A 23,656-nucleotide genomic window follows, 5' to 3' on the forward strand; every position below is an offset into this window, starting at 1 on the left:
ATTTTTTGTGGAAACAAATACATTTTTTCAGGACTGTTCGATAAATAGAAATTTCAGAAATTAGTTAGAATATTTTTTAACATCATCAATGTTTTTGTCACACTTGATCAGTTTTATACATCCTAGCTTAATGAAAGTATTAATTATTAATAGTGCACTAAGCTTCCTATATAATGTTTTTTAACAGAAAGTGAGGCAGAAGAACCAGGAGATGAAGGTGCTAATGGATCAGATGAGGAACCTCCTGTGGGACGTCAATGCCATGCTCACCATGCGAAAATGAAAGTGGACATCTGACCATCTTCCGTGAATCCTCATCTATGGTCTTGCAAATGCCACATAATATTTCATCTTGACAAATGAGATCAGACTCTGCACTGCAGCTCTTTGTGTTCCTTCCTCATTTACAACTTTAAATCACAATGCTCTGATTAATAACCGCTTCATCAAAGCGCTGAATTAGCATCAGAAACAGGAAATAATGTGAATGCCATGTTGATAATGTAAGCTAGCCATGTTGTTGGCATGATAAATGAGCACTGAGGACTGAGCTTTGTAAATAACGGTGCTGACACTTCCGTCTTCTGTGCGTTGAACTGTGTGATGTGTTTCACACTCTTGCTCCTCAGCAAATATGTACTCAGGTAGAGTGTGTGTTTCCCTGAGCTCTGCATTACACTCCTGATAATCTGCCTTCTGGGGGACGGGTCGTCTAACAAGAAGCTAATGAATTGTAGACTGATAGGTTTTGTACACTATAAAGACTTTTATATAAAAGAAAAAAAGAAATTGAAAAAGAAGAGTTGTTTGTCTTTTTTAAAAAAAAAATCAACATTGATAATAAGAAATGTTTCTTGAACAGCAAATCAGCATATTACACACAGCTGTGCCATAACAAGAATAATTATTTAAAAATATATGAAACTATAAAATGGTTGTTTTTTGAATTGTAATAATATTTCACATTACTGGTTTTATTGTATAATAAATGCAACCCTGGTGCAAGTCTAAAAAACCTTTGAACTGTAGTGTATGCTTTAAAAACTGTCACACCAGCCAATAATAAAACTACAAGATGTAATCTTGAACTACGTGTTGTATGAACAACCAGTCAGTAATTACAATAATTTTCACAAACTCTTAAGTGCACAAAGCTTCATTTCAATTTCACTCGGAAAGCTGAAGATTGATTCAGTAACTGCTCTGAGATTCGTCACAGTGATTCAAACCGGTGAATCATGAGTTCAAGAATATTTTTAAACCATTAATCACAATTGGTTCATAAGAATCATTTGCCTGTGCATCTGTAAATATACATTTTTCCATCTACTTCAATATAAATGTAAGCCTAATAATCTATTTCAACTTTAAATTGTCTGAAAATTAATGGATTTTCTTTAGGCATAGTTGCATGAAACAGCAAAATGAAAGCATAATTTCACAAATACAGACACGGTTTGCATTTCGGAATAATTTTATTGGTCATGTAATTACCACATCATGTAATCAGTCAGTTTCTTTTCGACTCGCTGTCATGTGAGTGACATCCACAGCACCATTACGCTCCCTTAACGCTACATACTCCTCCAGTCAAACAGCTGCTGGAATGATTAACCTATCTATGATGTTTTCTCATCCATGAAGCTGCCAGTCATAATTTGAGAACTGGTCATAAGTCTCTTGTCCACCAACTGGCTACCACAAGCTAGCAGCTAGTAGAAGACAGTGCTGAAGTCTCTCCGTCAGCATCAGTATCAGTTTGTGACCTGTCACCACTCTGAGCTTGGCTCAGACGCGCTCCAGGTCTTTGTACCTCTTGCGCAGGACGGACACATGGTCCTTGAAAAGTATGGGGTCCAGGCGAAACTGAGAGTGCACTAGAGGCATGTAACCAAACCAGCTTGCAAAAGTGTTGACGCACTCCTGCCTCTGGGTAAAGTGCTCAGGGTTCGCCCATGGGGCCATCTTCGTGCCCTTAGAGTGTACAGAATATAAGACATTAAAAATACATCACATTTATATATATATATATATATATATATATATATATATATATATATATATATATATATATATATATATACAATTGCTTTAAAACCCTTCTCAATTATTTACACAGTTACAGAATCTTTTTATTTGAAACTTTTTTGGTTACCTGCACTTTCAGTGGAGGGACAGAATTAAAATATTTTAATTTCTCTTTAGAAGACTAACCAAGATCTTGGGTTTGGACCAACATGACGGTCAGTACATGATGACAGAAAATTTCATTTTTGGGTGAACTATACCTTTAAGATTCCAAGGTATGTAAACCTTTGAACTGGCTTATTTGAGCAAGTTCTGTTTTATTTTGTCTTGTAAACATCTGTTTTGTGAAACTGCTAATTCAGGACATTAGTAAATAAAAATAACATGCAATTTTATGATTCTGCTTATTCTGTTAAATTATTAAGATATTGCATGTTCTGCAAGGGATATGAGCAGAATTACAAGTACAAAATTTGGTCTTTGGACTCACCTGCAGGGTGGGCATCTCTTTGTACTGCTTCCTCTGCGCTACTTTAATCGGTGGCAGGTGTGTCACAGAGGAGACCAGGAAATTCATCAGGATATCCTCACAGTTAGAAGTGCGGTCCACCAGCGCACGCAGAGAGGAGGGCAGGTAGTGAGAGAACAGGTGATGGTAGTACCTTTGAGACACAAAGACATCAACACATAATCAACAGCATTGTCTCCGCAGATCACGTTAGAGAGCTTGATGAAGCGTGAGGGACATCAATACACAGTGTCTTATGTCAATTACCTGTGATAAAACGCCGCTCCGGTGAGGATGATGGAGTACTCATTGGTCCATTTAGAGGTGTAGCCCCAGGCTTTTTTTACAGGGTCCCAGAAATGGCTTCTGGGAGGGTAGCCAACAATCCTCTCTGGGAAACTCCGCCACAAGTGGAAAGCAAAATCGATCTGGAAGTGTCAGATTAGAGAGGAAAAACATGAACTGGCCTTGACACATGTCAAAATGTAATCTGATTTATTTTATTTAGACTCTTTCTATGACCTGAGGCATCAACTAGAATATATATTTGATAAAAAAACAAACTTATAATATTAGAAAAGATATAAATGTAAGTTTATATATATTATTATATATATTATTTTATACTTCGCTGGTCAACAGCACCGTGTCTTCATCCAGGCTCAAAACTGCCTCCGTCTCAATCGCTGCATGTGGCAGGAAACGGCTGCTCGTCTGTGAACACAGAAGGTGGCGGAGAAAAGAGCTGAGTGAGAGAGCACAAGATCTCACCACCGCTCACAGACATGACTTGACTGTTCTCTCACTTGAATACTCACTCTCCGTCTGCCATCTGTGATGATAAGAGGCACTGGCATAGGCGGCCATTTACTCCGGTGAGGGGGCAGCTTCTCACTGTTCCACAGGATGATGATCTGACAAGAAACCCAAGCAAGGTGCTACTTTAAGTTTGTAGAGATTAATATTAGTCTATATTTTTATCAACACTGACAGTGCAGTACCTGTGAGCAGTATTTTGACTTGGAGACGACCTGAAGGAGCTTCATGATTGGCTGAGACTGGGAGACCAGAGGTGAGGTGGCATGAATTACAGCAGTGAACTCCTGACCTGGGCTGATTCCTACATCAACAGAGGAAAAAGAGTGAGCATCTTTAGTAGTCCTATGCACCAATAGATAGGACTACTGTACATACTTGTAGATATTATACTTTGTATAGCGCTCATTGGCACAATATTTAGAACAGCAAACTGCCACAGTGTTATTTTAGTATTATTTGTATACTATTATAGTATTTATTCATATTTTGACTTGGGTTTTATTTTTATATTTTCAGTTTTCATTTTAATTTTTGCTTACGTCTTAGTCATTTTGTTGTGTGCTTTTTATTCATTTTCATTATTTAAAAAAACATTTCTAATAAGCTTTTTATTTAAAAAAAAAGGTTTTAGTTATAGTAATTTCAGTAAACTTATTTATAATTTTCATTAAATCTTTTTTACATGTACTCCCATTTACATGTAAGTTTATTTAATATTTATATTTTAATTTAAATTCCCTATTGTTAATAGTTGTAGTTTTAGTTAACAGTAACAAACACTGCTATTCATAAAATGTATCCCATAATGCAGTATAATCAACCTTACAGTTTGACAAATGAACTGCTGAAAGAATGAATATCACCCATGATTATTAACATCTTTCTTGACTCATTTTATTTATATATCATAAAACTTATTTTACACAAAATATGATGGAAATGCTAAATAGCTAAGATAAGTGGATTTTATTCATTGAATAAAACATGCAACATATTTAATGAGGTCACGTGACAACAACTAAGAACACAATTGTTTAAAAAAATTGTATTCTTATTTATTTATTTATTTATTTTTGTTAATAATGTACATTTTGTGATTATTCACTATTTTATTTCTTGTTATTCTGTTCAAATTAGTATTCAGGCAGTACACCCTTTAAAATAAAGGTTCAAAAAGGTGGTTTCACAGCAATGTCATAGAACCATTTTGGGTACCCCAAATAATTGTTTTTCTTGTAAAGAACATTTTAATAATCTAAAGATTTTTTTCACTATAAAGAACATTTTGTGCAATGGAAAGATACATGGAGTTATGGAACCATAGATACCAAAAATGAACAGTATGGCACAGCATGAAGAACACCAGCATTCCATTTCTAAATAAATATGCATACTATATATATATATATATATATATATATATATATATATATATATATATATATATATATATGTATAAAAGATCTGGCACAAGCTTACCAAGGTTTAAGTAATAGAAGGGGTAGTGTGCCAGGTGCGTCGAGTACTCGGGCAGAACCAGTAGCCCTCCAGGTAAGGCATTCCACATGAATTTATTTCTGGAGATGTGCGAGTACACTCTATCCTTTATTATCTGACAGACATCAAACGGTAGCATTCAATATAACAATCACATCAAATCAAATCAAAAAGACACTTAATCCTTATCAGTTTAAAGATGATCAGTTTCACCTGCTGGCCAGCAGGGGGAAACCAAAGCCATACTATTGTGCAAAATTGACATTCCATTTGCCAATTAACCTAAGGGCAGGCGACTAAGTATGTGCTAATGATGCATGGCATTCTTCACTGGTCTAATTTCCCCTGACAGACTTTCCTCTCTGTCAGACACGCTGCTGTATGCTACACATCCAAGATGACCCAGCACTCACCTCCAGTGTGGTGAGTACAATCTTATCCACGGAGGAGAAGTAGGCCTCCCAGAGCATCTGTGTACGCTGTCTGAGAGCCAGCACCCTGTCAATGCCCACAGCCCGAACCGTAGAAGGTACCTGAAGGAACAAAGTGGCAAATAATTAACCGGTGAGGTATTCTTATAAAAACCTTAGTATTGAGTTTCTACCTGTCATCTCCACAAACTCTTCAAGACAAAAATATGCAGCACTGCCGAAAGTGTTTTGCAGTGAAATGCAACAGTAGCCTACCCTACATTATTTTTCCATGCAGAATTAATGTGCGAGACTTCTGATTCATTTGTAAATAACTAACAAAGGGCGAATGACAAAGTGCAGTAAATGGTAAAAAGTAGTTGCGCTACAAACCAGTGTGTTTAGAATTACGACAGTGTATTAAAATAATGTAAGAAATACCAATTTTGAATCAAGCAACGTAATGAGCTGATATGTAGCCTATAGCTAAAATAACTATAGCCTATATAAAAACAGGAAGTCCTTTCTTATCTTAAAAATCTTAATTTATTAAAACTAAATTAAATTTTGATTATTTAAATGTATTATTAAAACCTCTTATTACAGCTCTGTATATTCTACTTATTCTCCTAATAGGCTAGTTGTTGACTGTGGCAAAGCCGAAACTGACGCTTATTTTATGTCTGTCGCGTCTGTGTGTCTACACCGACTCGCTTCATACACACGGAGCTGGTGCTGCCATCTCTCATTTATTGATTTTATTGAAAGCAAAGGACTTACATTACAGGAACACTACACTAAAACTGTTGCAGTGTTTTACTATGCCAAGTGCTTTTGTACCTTGTATTGGACTGTTTTGTTATTTGCGGAAGGTAAAGTAGCCTACAATAGTTCACATCACATCAATATCACATCGTCTTTTTGATCGATTTATAGTCAGTTGTCATTATCACAAAAAAATTACGGTGTCTTTCGCTTCACATAAAAGAAAAAAAAAACTATTTAAAGTAAACCGTAATGTGCAAGTGAATTAGCAAAGATATTCATCCACGACGGGGTCCTGATAACCTTGTCAGTGTATATTTTGTGACAATTAGCCTACGTATTTAACACTGATTAATACCATAACTAACATAAACATTGCTTAACAATGAACAATAGTTTTACAGCGTTCATTAATATGAGTTAATGTTAATTTCTACACTTTGTAAGAAAACTTTGTAAAAACATTTTTTTTCACGATTCTTTGTTGTTCAAAGAAACAGCATATATAAACATTAACTAAGATTAACAAATGCTCTAAAATGTTTGTTGTTAGTTCATTATACTACTACATGATACCTAATACTTTAACGAATGTTAAAGGTGCTCTAAGCGATGCCGGGAGTCGTAAACTTCTTGTTGACGTTCAAATTGTTGTCAAACAAAACGGAGGCTAGCTAGACCCTCCCTCCTCCTCATCCGTGCACTAACCCCCCAAACCCCACCCCCAAATCTTTCTTGTCGGTTATTGGCTGGAACAGTTTGTTATGTTTTGTGATGCGGGTGAGCCCAGTTTGTTTTTCTTGTTGTTTGTGGAGCCTGTGGTGTCTAGAGAGACCCCGTTTTTTTACAGTGTGTTCAGGGGACAAGCAGCTAGCGGATAGTGAGGAGATGTTTGAGGCCTAAAAAATGTGTGACATCACTTAGAGCACCTTTAACAAATTGAACCTTAATGAAAAGTTTTATCAAATATTCATGTCACAGCGGCAGGACTAGGTAAACTGCAGTGGTGAAAGTCACAAAATCAATAATGTACACTTTCCCTTATACATTAATATGAAATCTTCATGATAAAAAAATTGCTTGTGCATATGTTTTTTTTCAACTACCAGTGTATGTTTTAATTAATAGCTTCTCCCATCCTTATGTTCCCTTCTCAGGAAAACGACATTCGTATACTTCACAGGAAGGGCTGTTACCTGTAGTAACAGCCTCTCATCGCCCTCGATGACTGCCTGGTTCCACTGGATGACATCAGAGAAGGGTAACTCCCATCCGTTACTGAGTAACACCGGGATACAAGCGGCCTGTGAGGGATACAACCACAAGAGACAGAAAGTGGCTTATACTATAATTTACATCAGCACAATCAATTTATCTAATGAAAAATAAATGCACACACAAGACAACAGACAAAGTTCACCCCAAATGCACTGAAATATACACATAGTGCATGTGATTTTTCCCTTTAGGCAAGGTTATGAGATATATAGCGTGTGATGAAAAGGCTGTTTGAATGTTTGAGAAGTCTCAGAGGGGCCTGTGCATGACTCGTTGCTCCAATCCAGCATTTTTATCAAACACACCGCCAGACAGATGTGTTAATTGCCCCATCTCCCTCGCCCCGAATAGGAGGGTGAGGCAGGAGAGGAACAGGGGTCCATGATTTATTGAAGTGGAGTTGCTCGCCTTCCCTCTTGTTTACTATTCCGTCTTGATGTTGCTCTACTTTTCCTCCCAGATTCATTGTTTGTCTTTTTTCTTCTTCTTTTCGACATTCAGCTCATATTCTGGTCTTCAGCGAGATTTTTAATTAAATCACAAGAGAGTGTAATCCTAAGAACGGGCCAAGATCAAACACACCCCCTCTAGCTGCATGCAGCCATGCTTTCATCCTAAACAGCGTTAGAGGACACATATGCAGACAGCAACAAATTGCTTCAGGTGACTGATTGCTACCTTGGCCTACTAAGCCCACAGAGACCCAGGAGCTGGCCTTTGTTTCATGCACTGGGATGATAGCTCTAGGGCCGCCCGACTAGCACGGATCCATCTTGGCACTGATCCATTCCGTGGTTGCTTGCACAGCCATTTTTCTGCAAGGAGTGTGTCGAGGAATCAGCACCAGAGAGTGGTTGTGAGATTAGAGAGAAAGAAAGCGGGATCTGTGTGATAGGAGTCAGAGGACCTTCTTGAACGCTGGTTCTCATGCTGTGTTGTGTGGATTTTTTTGCAGTACTAATTTACAGTACTGAGATTTTATTATTTTATTATTATTTTTCTTTTATTTTAATTGCCATGTTGAAACCAATAACATTTTACAATTAGGATGATGAACTATATTACTTTGTATTTATTCTGATAATTATACATAATTTGTTTCATTTATTATTAAACACACCTGTGACTACATTTTATTTGATTTTTTTATTTTACAGTTTAATTCTATTTTAATTACCATGTTGCTTGGAAACCATGAATAACATACCGTTAGAATAATTAACTATATTAATTGGTATTTAATCTGATCAATATTAATAATAAATGTAACTTATCACACGTCTGTGATTACACTTTATTATTTCATTTTATACTTAAATTTTTTTTTGTTTTATTGTATTTTAGTTGCCATGTTACTTGGAAATCTTAAATAGCCTTCAGTTGGGATAATGAACTATATTAATTTGTTTATTTTGGTAACAATTAATAAAAAATAAAATCATAAATAATCTCAGTATTAAAAACGGCATTTCATTTTAACATGTTTATTTTATTAAGTCTATCGATAATGTATGTGAGAAAAATTCCAAGCACTTCTAGACAGACTAGACAGGATTCCAAAAATATAGATAATATTAATGCTTTGAAATGGACTGAAAAGTTTGTATATCAGTGTGTGAATCTGCAATGAAATACTTTCTAAATTAGCTTTTTTTTTAGATGCTGTTCTAGTAGCATCTGTCCACAGATCTGCAAAAGGGCCAGTCAAGAGATTGATGAGACAGTAACATGGTTTATCTTAATTTCAAGGATATGGATATTAATCAAAAGATGCCATTATGTCACTCACACAGTCCGTAGGCTGTCAATGTACCAAGATGTCAATGTACCCACGGCTAAAAAAATGAAAAGGAACATTGTGACTAGATGCAGGAGTGTAACAGGGCTGTAACGGTCCACAACCTTTGATTGGAAAATGTTTAGTGTTGGCCACCTCTGAAATCCCAAATTTGCCCCCGACTAGGTGCTACTTGGCCTGAAATGTTTGTGAACCTCTGTTCAAGAATTTTCAGCAGTACTGGTAATTGTCAGTTCTTTCTGAGGCTTTGGCTGCCTCCAAAGAAAAGAGATCTATGGAACTCAGACAGGGGCATATGGAAAAGCACAGAGGGAGAAAAACACAGAGGAGTAGAGCGAGGGAGTGCCGAGGAATCAGTGTGAGGGCCGAGCTGGCTGCCAAAGCCACCGTTCTGTGGATTTATCCATTCAGCGCAGCTCGGCAGAGTCGAAGCGAAGGCACCCTCTGTGAGCTTCCGGCCCTTTCACACACACCACCAGGACGCCAAGAATATAACAGCCTGGGAAGTTTTCCACTCGGCAGTTAATGTGCTGTTTATCTGGGAGGCTCCGAAACCTGACTGTTTTCATAGTCTGCCAAACCTTTCTTGCATCTCTAAAAGGCTTGTTGAAGCATACTTGGTTGTATTCAGTTTTCAGGTCAATTCATAGTTTCAGTCACGTGACTGGCTCGAAGACCCGGCGGGCAAAACATCCGTGTTGTCAATTTTCTATCTGTTCCAATTCAAAAATATTTAGATGACCTCTCAAAAGAATAAAACAAAGATATGTGAACAAAAAGCAAGTTTTGGCCATTAACAATCCATATAAATCACCGGCCTCAATATTTCAATCACTAAAAACAGTGGTACATTCTAAAATGTTTAATGTGAAAACACTTAAAGTGCCTTTAAAACAGTGATATTAAAGTATCAGCATTTATTGATGATGCGTGCTTTATGTATGCAAGCAAATGAATCCGTAACATAAATGCAATGCACTAAATGGTTAAGTGTATTCCTTATAATGTTTTTTTTTTTTATGGGAAAACATTTAATATTAATCTTTGCGCATAGCATTCATATTCTGGGTTTATCTGCTTGCCTGTACAAAGTATGCATCATAAATAAGGTGTATACTGAACTTGGCATTTCAATATCACTGTCTTACTACATTACTATTTAATGCAAACCTCATAAAAATAACTGGCGGTCAGTGGAGGGCCTAGTTTTGCCCTCCATGTGGATGTACCTGTAACGGTGTGACATCACGTGAAAACTATGAATTAAAAATTGTTTTACCTGCAAAGACTCCAGGAAACGGAACGACCCCAAGCGCCGACCGCGGGGAACAAGACAGAAGGTGGAGTTGTGGAGCAGCTCTTGATAGTCAAATCTATGAAGGAAAAATATAAATAAATAAAAAATTTGTTAAATATGGCAACCGCACAGTCATGACACATTGCTCAGGATTTACTACATAACACAGATTTTACATGAACTGATCCAATAAGTAACAAAGTGGAGATACAATACCATTCAGAAGTTTGCGGAGGGTGATATATATTCAAAGAACACCATTTATTTGAAATAGAAACATTTTGTAACAAACTTAATATTTCCTGTCACATATGATCAATTTAATGCATCCCTAATTATTATAGATTTAATATTTATTTAAAACAAAACAATACAGACCTTTTAATGATTATTAAAAGGTGATTATTTAATATGCTCTGAAATATTGATCTGTGGTGGTCATATTAGCAATAAGAGTTTGATCCTTACTTTTTTTCTTAATCTATTTCCTCCGTCATTTCCTGTTTCTTTTCTCTCTGTGCTATCAATAAAGTGTCAAAGAAGCCGAAAGTAAAATGAAAAAACTCCAACATTAAGGAAATCCATTACCCAGCACAAAGAACAACCGTTCAATTGCTGTTTAAAGAGAGACTCTTGGAGAGCCACAGTGGCACTACTCAAAATGCAGCAATGCTAGAAGAATGTTTTGATCTAAGTAAGCCCATCGTCTTTGCTTCAAGCTGTTGTTCCTGGCAATTATCTATGGTTTCTAAGAATACGCTGAATCCAGAAGCTTTGTGTGATTGTCACCGCTGGATGATAAGTGAGGGTAAAGGTGGGAAAAAAACTGTGGGTGACCCAGAGTGTGTTAATGAGAATGGAAACTGGGTATTGTACAACAGATCTGATCCCAGAGAGATGTTCTGTCAGCACAGCAAGTGCTGAGCTGCCATCTGCCCTGAACAGAAAAACATTTTTTTTATTGATGTGGCCTGGCATATTCAATATGATTGTGTCAGGAGTGCTATTGTTAAATATAAAACTACAAAAAATTGTTTTGGGTAATTGAAATAAAGATAAAAAATAATTATTAGATGAAAAATTTAGGGAAAAAACTAGTTTAAACTAAAATGAAACTGAATATAAAAAGAAAAACTAATTTAAAATGATAATAAATACTAAATATAAATAATACTAAAATAACAATAATTGTGAGAGAATATTCCATGCAGGTATAGCACTCCTAAATGTTGTGATAGTTCTAGAAAAGCTGTTTATATCAATCTCCAGCTTTGTATATTCTCCTTGTCAACATCTCTGCAATGTCAATGAACTTCTCATTGACATAAAAATGTTTTGCTTCTGGTTGGAACTGTGAGTGTGCTTCTTACTGGATATCATTTGAGCCTCCATTTTAATGTAAGACCCCTCATTTTGCTTGGCTCAAGGTCATCCATGTATGGAGAGAACCGTTACAACACTGAATGAGCCCAGAGTTCCCCATCAGCCCAGCAGAACAAGTCCACGCCACCTGGCCCGGAGCGAAACCTCCGAGAGCATAAACACGCTTTTATGAAAGCGTCTAAATTTCCATTTAGCAGGAGGTTTGTTTATTCACCGGAGAGTCAGTGGAGTAAACACGGCTGCCATACATCTTTCTGTCCTGGCACCTCTCTCAAAGCACTCTGAGAATTAAGAGCCAATCCACTATCTCTCTTTGACCTGCCTTTCAATTTAAGTTTTTTTTTTTTCAACATGCATCATCTTTGAGCATCCAAACAGAGTGCATGTTCAAAAATAAATAAAGATGACGATGAGTGCTTGTATTTAAATCCCTGCAAAGGAACCCTTCAAAATACAGTTGGACTTTTTCTGACTGATCATACATCCTGCTTAATGCACTGCACCAAAATAAATACATAAATGGACATTAAATATTAATCGAGTTTAAATTATGTTATTATGCGTGAAGAAAATAAGCACAGAATGATATGAGATTAATTCAGATTAATCTACAATGTAACAATAATGCATGCATAAAATGTGTTATATATATATATCTAGCTATATAAACTAGCCTGAAAATGTGCACTAATGTAATCAGATCTTTTCAGCAGAGAATGTTCTGATAAAGTCAGGGAGTGTAATGGCTGGTTGTTTACCCTGCAATCATCAGAGCTCTTTATGCACTCGGCCTCAGTAAGAGGCTGGATGGTTAGGAGATGCTCTAATCTGCTCTTCTGTTTACTACCTGTTAAGAGAAGCGCTGTTTATAAGCTAATACATCAGTCATCTCTGAGTGCTGGTTTATATGCACAGTGTGTTTTATAATGACGCATGTGGTTGTGTGCAGTAGCTTTGGCCCGCTGCCGTCCCCCACTGTGTGTGTTCTTCCTTAGTCGGCTCTAGTGTATTTAATGAAGCCATTTACTCGCAAATAATGGAACAAATAAATCATTTAACAGTGTTTTGTCTCCAAGAGCTAATAAACGACATTATCGTGCAATTTATCAGCACATGCATGGAACACGGCCAATTCTGCAGGGATATCTGTATGTATGTCTTGCTAAAGTGGTCATGAGATAACAAAATTACATCAAATATATCTCGAATCTGTACCGCCGTCATGTGGGACTGTGTGTATGCTCAAGGTTTTAATGCACTGTCTAGTCACAGTCAGAGACTAAATTTCAGTCTGCTCCTCACACAAAGCAGTCCCTGACTTTAGAAGCTTTGAATATAGTACATGAGTCATACAGACTCATTTAAAAAAAAATGTTGGTTCTTTTTAGAGCTCAAAAGCAACTCTTCCCATACATTATATAAAAAAGAGCAGCCAGTATAGTAAGAAGGAATAAGGTGAGTATATGATAAAAAAAAATATTAAGAAAATTTACAAAATGTACAAATATTTCACTCATAAAGACAGTCACTTGTTTCATTCCTAAAGAAATCAGTGTTTTTGAACAAATCAGTTGAGTGAATGATTCATTGCTTCACTCATAAGCTGCATCCAAATATGCATAGGTCCCTACTATAGTAGACAAAAAAAGATGCGAAAAAGCATTTCTGAATTCTTTTATTCATCATTATCAGAAAAACAACAACAACAAAATAAGTTTCCAGAGGGGTGTCTGAGTCTGAGTGGTGTGTGTGTGTGTTTGGGCTCCCCTGCTAAGTAAACTCGGGGCCATGATACACTGAGTTAAGAATAGATAGCTGCAGGTGTGTGTTTGCTTTTATATCTGTTCATATATGGCAGACTGTGTGTGTGTGTGTATGCATGTGTATAAGTGTAAGCTAAAGAAAGCACTTGCAGACATGCTTCTGATATCTACCTTCTCCAGGGGGAATAGTGAAATATTTAAGATGGAATACGGAGGAAATCCCTCTCTCTCTCTCTCTCTCTCTTTCTCCTTTGGCTTCACGCTTCTATTTCGCTCTTTACTTATTTCCCGTTTCAGGTTGCTACTTCCTGTCAGGTTGGCTAGTGCCAGTAGCTGGTCACTCTCTCTTTCTGCTATTGAGAGGAGCACTGAGGGGGCAGCTGTTGTGCTGTCTGTGTATCAGAGCTACTAAACATTCCCCGGCTGTTCAGCTGTCATCAACGGCTGTGGACCAGAGGCCTCTGTACGTGTATGTGTGTGTGTAAGAACCAGTGTGTGAATGAGTGTTGGTGAAAGAGAGGCTGTTTGTGCTGAAAGAGGTGAGTGTGAAAGATAGTATTCATACTGGTGAATGCTGATGATTTGAACTTGTATCTATGCACTGTATACCCAGTATGTATTTATTATGGCGTGCAAAGTTCATGAGGTTTATGAAATTTAATGCAACTTTTCAGAGTTAAAATGCATACTGGTGGTGGTTGAGAAGACTACCCCCTTCTATGTAAAGCACTTTGAGTGCCCAGAAAAGTGCTATATAAATGTGAGGAATTATTATTAATTATTATTATTATTATAAAATAACTTGTATTCCAGCGCAATATGCAGAAGCAACTATACAGTAAGTCATTTGCTGAGGTCTGTAAGATTTATTTTGAGAGAAATTAATACTTTTATAAAGCAAGTATTCATTAAATTGATCAAAAGTGACACAAGAGTGATTTATAATGTTAGAAAACTTTTATGATTCACATAGCTGCAGTTCTTTTGAACTTTCTTTCATTAACGAATCCTAAAATCATTGTATCGCGATTTCCACAAAAATATAAGCACTTGAGCACCAAATAAATTACATTTAAAAATATAAAATAGTAAACAATTATTTTAAATTATACTACTATCACTGTATTACTGTATGTTTGATGTTTGATCAAATAAATGCAGCCTTGGTGAACATAAGAGACTTTTTATAACACTTACATTTTGGTGATCCCAAACTTTTACATTTTGAATATATATATATATATATATATATATATATATATGATCACCAAGATTTAAGTGTTTTAAAGGTAACATAGAATGCAAAAATCTCTTTTATAAGGTGTTTGAACACAGTTGTGTGGCCACAGAGTGTGAAAACAACCAGCCTATAAGAAGTCTCTAAATTCAAAATTTTTCTTGCCTTCATAATATATATAAAAGCGAGAAAAAACATTTCAAGTAAAAAGAAAAAGCTTCCCATATCTTGATATCAAGGTCTTTCACCGCAAATTTATCTGTCACTTGGTGAAAGCGAGTCAAATCAGACAGACGATAACCTAGACAGGTTGTGTAACATCCCTCATATTCTCAAAAAGCAATTGTATTTTACAAGGTGAAAGAAAATATCACCCTGACAGCATGAAAGATGGTGGTTAGGTACTGTATTGGGTCACCACTTGATGTCCAATATAAAATATGGGTCCTGAAGCAATCCCAGTTAATGTAAATGATGTACTCATACACCTTGCCTCAGGCTCTGTTTCTGTGCTGCAGTTATTGAGGCTTATAAAGCACTGTTGCAGAGACTAGACTGATTGAAGCTGCTTCACTCACACACACTCGTGTACAGATGGGGTGTGTCCTGTCATCTTTGATGGACAGCCACCAATGGACCGCTGATCTTCATCTCTCATCCGTTGCAGAGGGACAAAGGTCATGTGTAAATCACTCTCTCACTTCCTTTATCTCCCTCTGTCTCTCACTATCACACAAACACTCTGTCCTTCTCTTGCTGTCTGCAGGATTAGATATTTAATCTGGTTTGTACTGGCCATGTGTATGTATCAGCATACAATGCAGCTCAGGGTAAAACCATTCAATTAAAACATTCTGTTGGACACAGAGAGAGAGAGAGAGCCAGACAGACAGATAGAGAGAGAGAGAGAGAGTTAAGGGACATAGATCTCTGTTCTAAAGTTTACACTAATCTAAATGTAATAAGTCCAAGAACATATGTAGGACATTTAAATATCAACAATGCTGACAAGAGCTGTTATTTTCACATCACCTAACATGAAGCTCAGTAAAATTAAACCGCAGCAGACCATTTCACTGTGATATTCTTTTCAGGCTCAATACGCATTATACAACTATGGGCTAAAGCATGATTACATGATTATTAAGTAGACTTAAATAACGTCACATACCCACAACAGAAATGTATAGGAGACAAGGGAGTGTTTCTAAAGGTTATTTCTAGCCCTGGAGTCAGACAATCTGTTATTATCAGCTCTTAGTGTATTGTGAACCAAAGGGTACTTATTTTACATCAGCTTACTGAGAGAGAGAGTTAGCAGCACAGTGATTGCCACAGTATGAGGGACAGCGAGCGGTCTGCCTTCTGTCTCTTTTTCTCACCAAGCTCTATTGCTATTGCTTGTTTTTATTCAGTTGTTAATATAATTTTTACTTTCCTTAACAGCATAAACAGGGTTTGCTGATCTCAGCTGGTTTAATTGTTGGTCAAGATGGTGTTCAGCTGAACTCTTCAACAAAAAATTGATTTATTAACATAGCAGTCTAGTCAAACCAATTTGGCCTGGATGGGAGACCCAGCCATATATATTAGATTTGTCTTCCATTGTTCTCCCTAATTTAAGTACATTGTTTTGCACCATTTTCTTGGTACATCACTAAGCTGGAAATGCTTTGGCAATACAAATGTACAATAATTTGGCATGTCAATAAAGCACATTAAACATAAAACATAGAGAACAAGTGAGGGACATAGCAGCGAGTGAGAATGAGAGAGAAAATTAGTATTTTTAGTTACTAAGAATCATTTGCTGTTTGTATTGCTATAGTACAACATTGCATATCAAGCCATTTTGATTTCTTTAGGCTCAGCCCCATATGTGGCAACAATCCTAGAATCACCCCTAAGTGAAATAAAAGCTTAAATTATCCTCTTGCAAAAAAAGAGATGGGTAAATGGATGAAAGCAAGAAGGAGGAGAGAGTGTGGGAGAGAAAAGCAGAGGACCAGTCCAAACCTCATCTTACTATATCTTATTAACTGCATTCCATCTGTGACAAACACAAACATACACACATTCATTCTCTCTCTTTATTGTAGTTCTTCATTTCTTACTCCTTCCAGACTCTGTTTCTGCTGCGGTAAACCCTGGATGTTGCAGTTTGTGTGTGGTTACGTGTCCACACTGATGTTTTAATCTGATCCGAGGTTCTTTTTTAATGCACAACAGTATGATAAGCCTCACACTTTCTGTCACACACTCTACACAACTTTGGCTGGCATCCCAGAGCCCTCTGTGAACACACACCTTTCACCCCGCTTGCTTTATGAGTCATGCAGCAATGCTGTGACACTGAGAGCAGTCACATACACTCTCGCCGCTAACACCTTCATCTGTTATCAGCCTTCAGCACACATTTACACCAACACTATTTACTCCTGTTCACTGTATATATGTGTTTTAATGGGATCATATAATGTAAAACTGGATTATTGTGCTATTCTGGAACTTATTATATGGACACAGGCTAACGTGCACAAAGCAATGCTCCCTCTGTTTACAGAGACTATTTATAAACCATCTTGGTGTTGATACTGGCAAACAGTTCTTGAGAAATATTCACAGTTGTGGTGTGTCATAACAGACGGGTTATGGTTTGTTTGTGTTGGAAAATGCTGTAACTACATTATCTGCATCTTTTTTTCAATGTAATGTGACCGTACGTCCTCTTTTTCCTGGACATGTCCTGGCTGGGATTTCTAAATTGCCTAAAATTTTTGGGTTTTTGTTTCTTTTCCTATTGAAATGCTCTCATTGTGCAGGGCATTGTATGTAATTGACCAGTCGTGGTGTGAAAGAAGGTAGGATTGACAGAGAATGGTTAAAGTGATGCAATACACACACACACACACACACACACACACACACACACAGATATATATATATATATATCTATACACAAGGAGTGTAGGAAAACAAATCCTAAATCTGGACATTTTTGTCAGTTTAGCAATCCCAGCCAGGACATGTCCTGGAAAAAGAGGACGAATGGTTAACTTATTCAATGGCAACTATTCAAAAGTAGCTGTATATGTTGATACATTCATTGAGATAACTGGGAAAGCTAACAGTTTTTGGTGCAAGTAACCTTGATTGACATAATGACTTGAATGAAATTACGAATGACGTTTAGTGTCCCCCACAACCTCTGAAGTTCCACTTAGCTACAGCATTTACAACATATGTAAAAGCTTAAAAAAACACAAGTTGGGTATTTCTGATGTATTTTATGTAGTATAATAAATAGTGAAAATGCTTGGGAGGGAAAACGTGAAAACGTTTGTTTTAAACGCAGAACATATTTAAGGCATGTGACTAAAAACCCATTTAAATAAAACATTGACTTGAGGAGGATGGAACTGGAAGTGCAAATAACTCTATTGCTGGTTTTAGGACTCCTTCCTGCAGCTCTTTATTGTTGATCACCAATCTTTTACCATTACCATTACCATTCTTCTCCAGGTTGCCAGGTTTGATCCTGTGGTTTGAGGGTTTTACATCTCACACAGATTAAATAGTATATAAGAAAACTTGACCAACAACAACCAGTCTGAAAGTCAAAACATTTATAATGGACTCTATTTTTGATAGACCAATTGTAGTTAATATTACAGTGAATTTATAAGTGAAAAAGGCCTAAATATATTAAAAGCTGTATATATTTACATATTTATATTACCCAAGCAACTCCTACAGCATGCCACAGTCATACTTTGTAAATAATAAAATACGTCTTTCAGTAAAAACTCTGCCTATGTCAGCCTTCATATTTTTTCAAAGGTTGTGAAAGTAATGTTTTTTTTTTTTTTTTTTAAGAAACGTTTAAATTGTAATTCTGCTACTTATATCATACAGTTGGTCTACAAATAAAAGCAAATTTAAAATGGTATGAGAGGGAATCTGTGTTTATTTATATTGTTGGCATTTGCGGCTTTAGACATTGGCTTTACATTAGCCATCTCTCTCTCTCTTAAATACTGTGGGATTTAAATGAAGATCTTAACCTTGGTACGATGATCTGATACAACTCTCTACCACCTGATCCTATTAAACACACACACTAATTCTTGATAAATAGTATGGAATGTAAACACATTAAAATAATTGAAATTATGCATAGTGACATAATTCTTAACTAAATCTTTTTTTTCATGTGAAATATTCAGCAGACAAACACACATGGTGTGTTTATATTACTTTATATAAATTATGATAAACCCAAACAAACGGAATAATTATTCTACAATATTTAGATCACAAAGTACAGAGAGCTTTGATGCCAGTGCATGCACTGGATTCTTTGCATTCCTGTTATAACTGCTGAAGCATACATCTAGCAAAACCAAAGTCATGGGTTTGATTCTAAGGTTACTGACACAAATTTGCAGAACTGAAAAAAAAAATCACTATTTTTAATGTGTTTTCCTGTAAAATATACCTACAGTAAAATATACCCACAGTAAAAATTAAATAATAAAAACAATTATTTATAATAAAAATACATAAATAAACCATGAACAAATCTCAATATCATTTTGCTTTTTAAGTACATTTATTTAGTTTTAAGAATGTTTCGATATTTTTGCTTGACAACAAGACCAAGACGATTTTTTAAAATGTGTTCGTGAGATAAAAGAGTCTGTCAAGACTCTAAAAATAATAGATGCGAAAGAAAGTGAAATGAAGACAGACGCAAAAGGCCTGTTACTCAAAGACGCAGAGGGACGAAAAAGAGGAAAATTTGGGAGAAAATAAACAGACAGAAAGAGGAGTTTGAGAACATCTCAGTTCTTCCTGGTTGGCTGCTGAATTATTTATTGTAAATTTACACATCAATGGCCGTCTATCTGTCTCTAGCTCCCTCTTCTTCTATATTTCTCTTTTTTCACAAATATATTGATGCTGATTCTTAAATCTGTTTCTGAGGGGCTGAATATGCACTTGAGATTTACGCTACTCTGTGTTTGTTTTTATGAGTGTGTAAGAGAGTCTGTTGTGTGTTCAGAGAAAGACTATGAGTATATGTGCATTGTAATTTTACACATAGTGTGTATGTGTGTCCTTTCGCCATCAAAAGAACGGCAAATAACAAAGCTACACAAACTGTTCCTTTCATCCTTCAGCTTTGGGCCTGCTGAGCTGTGCACTCCATTAAAAACCACTCACCCCTTAAAACCTTGCAGCGTGCAATGCAAAATAAACATGTTTTCTCTCATTACATTAGTGCAGGATTCACTTTATTCCCTGATAACACGCCAGTCAATCCTACTTTCATTCCTTCAAACACTTAAAATACTTATTTAACAGTTTTTGGGGTTAAACAAATAGCGTATTGAACTTTAGCAGCTGTGCTAGCATCAGAACTGCACTCCCATACACAGGTGGAAGTAGAACATAGGGAAAAATCAAACCTTTCTTCATTTTCCCTCCCTCTTAATGTTCTGTTTGTGACTCAGTCTGCCACGACTGACATAAAGAAGAGGGGATAAGGTGAGAGAGAGAGAAAGAGAGAGAGAGAGCGCAGCAGAGAGATTAAATATCCTGTTTTGAACAGATGAACATGTAGAAGAATCTATCACGTGAAACCGGCTGACAGGTAATTCACATTACCACTGTTTTATAATTCTGACACATCTACAAACTGTGTGCCTTAATCATCACAAGACATCGTTGTCCCAATGCTACACCTTTATCGGCATCCTCACATTTACATTTACTATTTCACCAAAAGCATTTGCCAAATGACGTTTTTTTCCAGGGAAGAAGCTACTCCTGCAAAAGTCTGGTGACTAGCATATGATTAAGCTTATGAAATATGTATGCTATCCTCAATAAGACTGCCATTCATTTCTCAGCGGATTATTGAGTTGCCGCTCGAGTAATCACACTGACCCCCGCAGCTCCAAAAATGACTATTATAGTTGAGCTCGGCAGGATACAGTCATTTCATTGGTCAGGTGACACGCCTGTGCTCCTGTAGACTGGATCATGCTTGTGGAAATCTCTCCTACAGGCTAACGGTGATCCATTCCTCACAGCCGTATTTGCCACAGCTGTCTGGTGGGCTGCTGTGCATGTGTGTGTTGCCTGAGCATGCAGAGAGGTAGATCAAGTGTGTGACACCTGTGCAAACATATTGAACAGATAAATAACTCCATTAGAGGTCAGGACAAGGATAAGTGTGTGTGCGTCTGCGCACGTTTGATGTCATTTATCAGCATGGAGAAAGAACGCAGTGTGATCTCATACCAGGCGTTCATCGTGACCGCAATCCATCTACAGATATTGGCTGTGTGTTTGTACACACACACACACGAAAACACAGTCTCCAGTAAAAATGTGAAGAATTCTCTTTCATTATATATGACGCAGATGATGCGTCTGACCTGCTGGCTGGACTCTAATGGAGAGGAGCAGGAGGATATTGTTTATCCAGCCTGGTTCCAGAAGCAGCGGCCTGAACCTGCTCACCTTCTGTCCAGCAGGGAGTCTGGGGTCATCAGAGAGGCCGATGATGACTAGTTCTCAGCTGTAATGGAGATCACAGTGCATCCCAGAGTGCTGTACAGTCTCTGTAAGGTCTCCGTCTACGTCTCGCACCCTTAGACCTGGTGGTTGTAGTGTAGTGTTTGCTTTAACATTTTGCTAAATGTATTGCTATTTTATTAATATTATTATTTTTTTTTGTTATTCATTATTTTGAACTTTTAGTTTCAAACTGTGAAAACCTGCAGAAATCATGAGCAATTTTTTTTAAATAAATTTGCTCTGTATTTTGGTTGAAACCATGATCTATTTCATTTTTTCAGGATTTTTTGATGTGTAGAAAGCATTTGAAATAGAATTATGTTTACATCATAAATGCCTTTACTGTCACTTTTGATCAATTTAATTTGTCCTTACTGAATAAAAGTATTAATTTATTTCCAATATATATATGTGCATATTTGTATGTATGTATGTATATGGATCATGAAAACATAGATGCACATATATATAGATGCTTCTATATTTTAGGAAAGAGGATCACCATATTTGTGAGTTTGTGGCATCAAAAAAATTACACAAATATTATGAACAATATGTTAACAGTGGTGCAGCTTCATTCTGTTTGTCCAATATAAAGATGGGAAATCAAAAACAGATACATTTAATTCACAACCAAACATCCTTTATAATGCAACAACACTGCCAGACATGCCAGAGTGTGAAAGTGTATGTGTGTGTGTGTATAACATGACAGATGGAAGAGGAGCATCGCTAGTAGCAATTAACCGAGACCTTCTCATTCTCATTATCGCTTTGGTGACAGAACTAATCATAGTACTAGCACATCTGTCCAGCTCTTGCATATATGCAATATATTGTATGATACAATCTTGTCACAGTATGAGTCACACACACAAACACACACACACACACACACACACACACACAGAAGTTGTGATAGCTGCAGTTAGTCTCCGTCACTTGCTGTTTGTGACGTTGATCGATGCTCACCTCCGCTGCTTTCCCACACATTGTCTTTCACTCATACAAAAATGATGATCTCAAATCACAATATGAGGTAAAGATGCTCTCTTTCTCTCCGTATATATTTATTAGATCTATACATTTAGATCTGGACAAAATATGTTGATCCAGGAACATGTCTTATTTAGCTAAATCACAGCGACTTTCCCTTCCAATACACATACACACTTAAGATAATGACTGCTTATCGGAAAGCATCTCCTTGCACAGTCTGCATTACATCCATGCTGTAAATTGCCAACCTGCAACAAGCATATCTAGTCTCTTTTCTTGCGTACTGTTCTTTCCAGAGACATGCAGTCTGGCAGTGTTTTCTGTCCATAAGGAAACTCCTACCCACACAAGGAGACATATGTCAAGATGACATCACAACACTGCCTGTGTCAACACCAAATGAGTTGAGTCAGTGCAGTTCAGGGTATACTGAGGCGTAAAAACACACAAACAAACAAACCACAAGTGTTTACAAAAGCATGTTCAGTTTAAATGTTCATCATGTCATAGATGCTTATTAGGGTTGAGTAAAAATAAAGCTTGTACAATTAATAGCAATCCAAATTCGAGAAATATCGATATTCATATCAAACTTTAAAATCATCTTTAAAAAGACATCAGTCTTTTACTCGCTCGCTGCTGGAGTCATATTTTAGATGGATTTGCTGTCTGAACCGAATATGTGAAAAAAATTCAGTGTATCGTAAAATAATAGAAAGCAATCGACATCAGTATAGCACAACAAGTGTAGTCTGATATGGTTACAATATTTGTAACTGTTTTTTTGTAAGTGAATCATACACATATAGTGCAGCCGGTGTAGTTTAAATAATTTTAAACAGATTCTTTTTCAGTGAATCCAATACACAAATGTATAACTCTTTTATATATATATATATATATATATATATATATATATATATATATATAATATTTTTAATTATAAGTTCAGTTCAGAAAGAAACAACTGATAATTAAAACAAAAAACATCTGAATCTCTCTGGTGAATAAACTCATTGAATCTATCAGAATGATTACAGTATTAAAGTTGATGAGTTAGAAGTTGATATTTCACTTATAATTGTCTGCATATTAAATGGGTCATCGGAGGCCCATTTTCCACACCTTGATATGATTAATGAAAAGTCTGTAACATAGTTTGGTTAAAATTTCTCAATGATATTGTAAAAACACCTTTTTTACCATCAAAGCTGTTTTCTAGCATTTTTCTTTAAATGTTAATGAGCTCTGCTGACCCCGCCCCCTTTTCTGAGCCGCTCTCAGAG

At 36.5% G+C, this 23,656-nt stretch overlaps 2 protein-coding genes across 4 annotated transcripts in view; one reads left to right on the forward strand and one right to left on the reverse strand.

Moving 5' to 3' along the window:
- Window positions 1–325, forward strand: part of LOC132104693 (mediator of RNA polymerase II transcription subunit 30-like) — an 11,304-nt gene extending 10,979 nt beyond the window's left edge. Inside the window, exon 5 of the mRNA XM_059510254.1 lies at window positions 188–325. Coding sequence (XP_059366237.1) covers window positions 188–283 — 96 coding nt within the window. The 3' untranslated portion in view covers window positions 284–325. The remainder of the gene's footprint in view (window positions 1–187) is intronic.
- A 1,131-nt stretch (window positions 326–1,456) lies between these two features.
- Window positions 1,457–23,656, reverse strand: part of LOC132104187 (exostosin-1c) — a 44,515-nt gene continuing 22,315 nt past the window's right edge. For 2 of the 3 annotated variants that reach the window (XM_059509466.1, XM_059509465.1), the window contains exons 3-12: window positions 10,383–10,476; window positions 7,224–7,331; window positions 5,266–5,385; window positions 4,835–4,967; window positions 3,538–3,656; window positions 3,343–3,450; window positions 3,164–3,250; window positions 2,804–2,964; window positions 2,519–2,690; window positions 1,457–1,974 (exon numbers count right to left, since the gene is read on the reverse strand). In XM_059509466.1, coding sequence (XP_059365449.1) covers window positions 1,789–1,974; window positions 2,519–2,690; window positions 2,804–2,964; window positions 3,164–3,250; window positions 3,343–3,450; window positions 3,538–3,656; window positions 4,835–4,967; window positions 5,266–5,385; window positions 7,224–7,331; window positions 10,383–10,476 — 1,288 coding nt within the window. In that variant the 3' untranslated portion in view covers window positions 1,457–1,788. The remainder of the gene's footprint in view (window positions 1,975–2,518; window positions 2,691–2,803; window positions 2,965–3,163; window positions 3,251–3,342; window positions 3,451–3,537; window positions 3,657–4,834; window positions 4,968–5,265; window positions 5,386–7,223; window positions 7,332–10,382; window positions 10,477–23,656) is intronic. The other variant, XM_059509467.1, reaches the window with a different exon arrangement.

The sequence above is a fragment of the Carassius carassius genome, chromosome 25 (assembly GCF_963082965.1).
Source record: "Carassius carassius chromosome 25, fCarCar2.1, whole genome shotgun sequence".
NCBI lineage: Eukaryota > Metazoa > Chordata > Actinopteri > Cypriniformes > Cyprinidae > Carassius > Carassius carassius.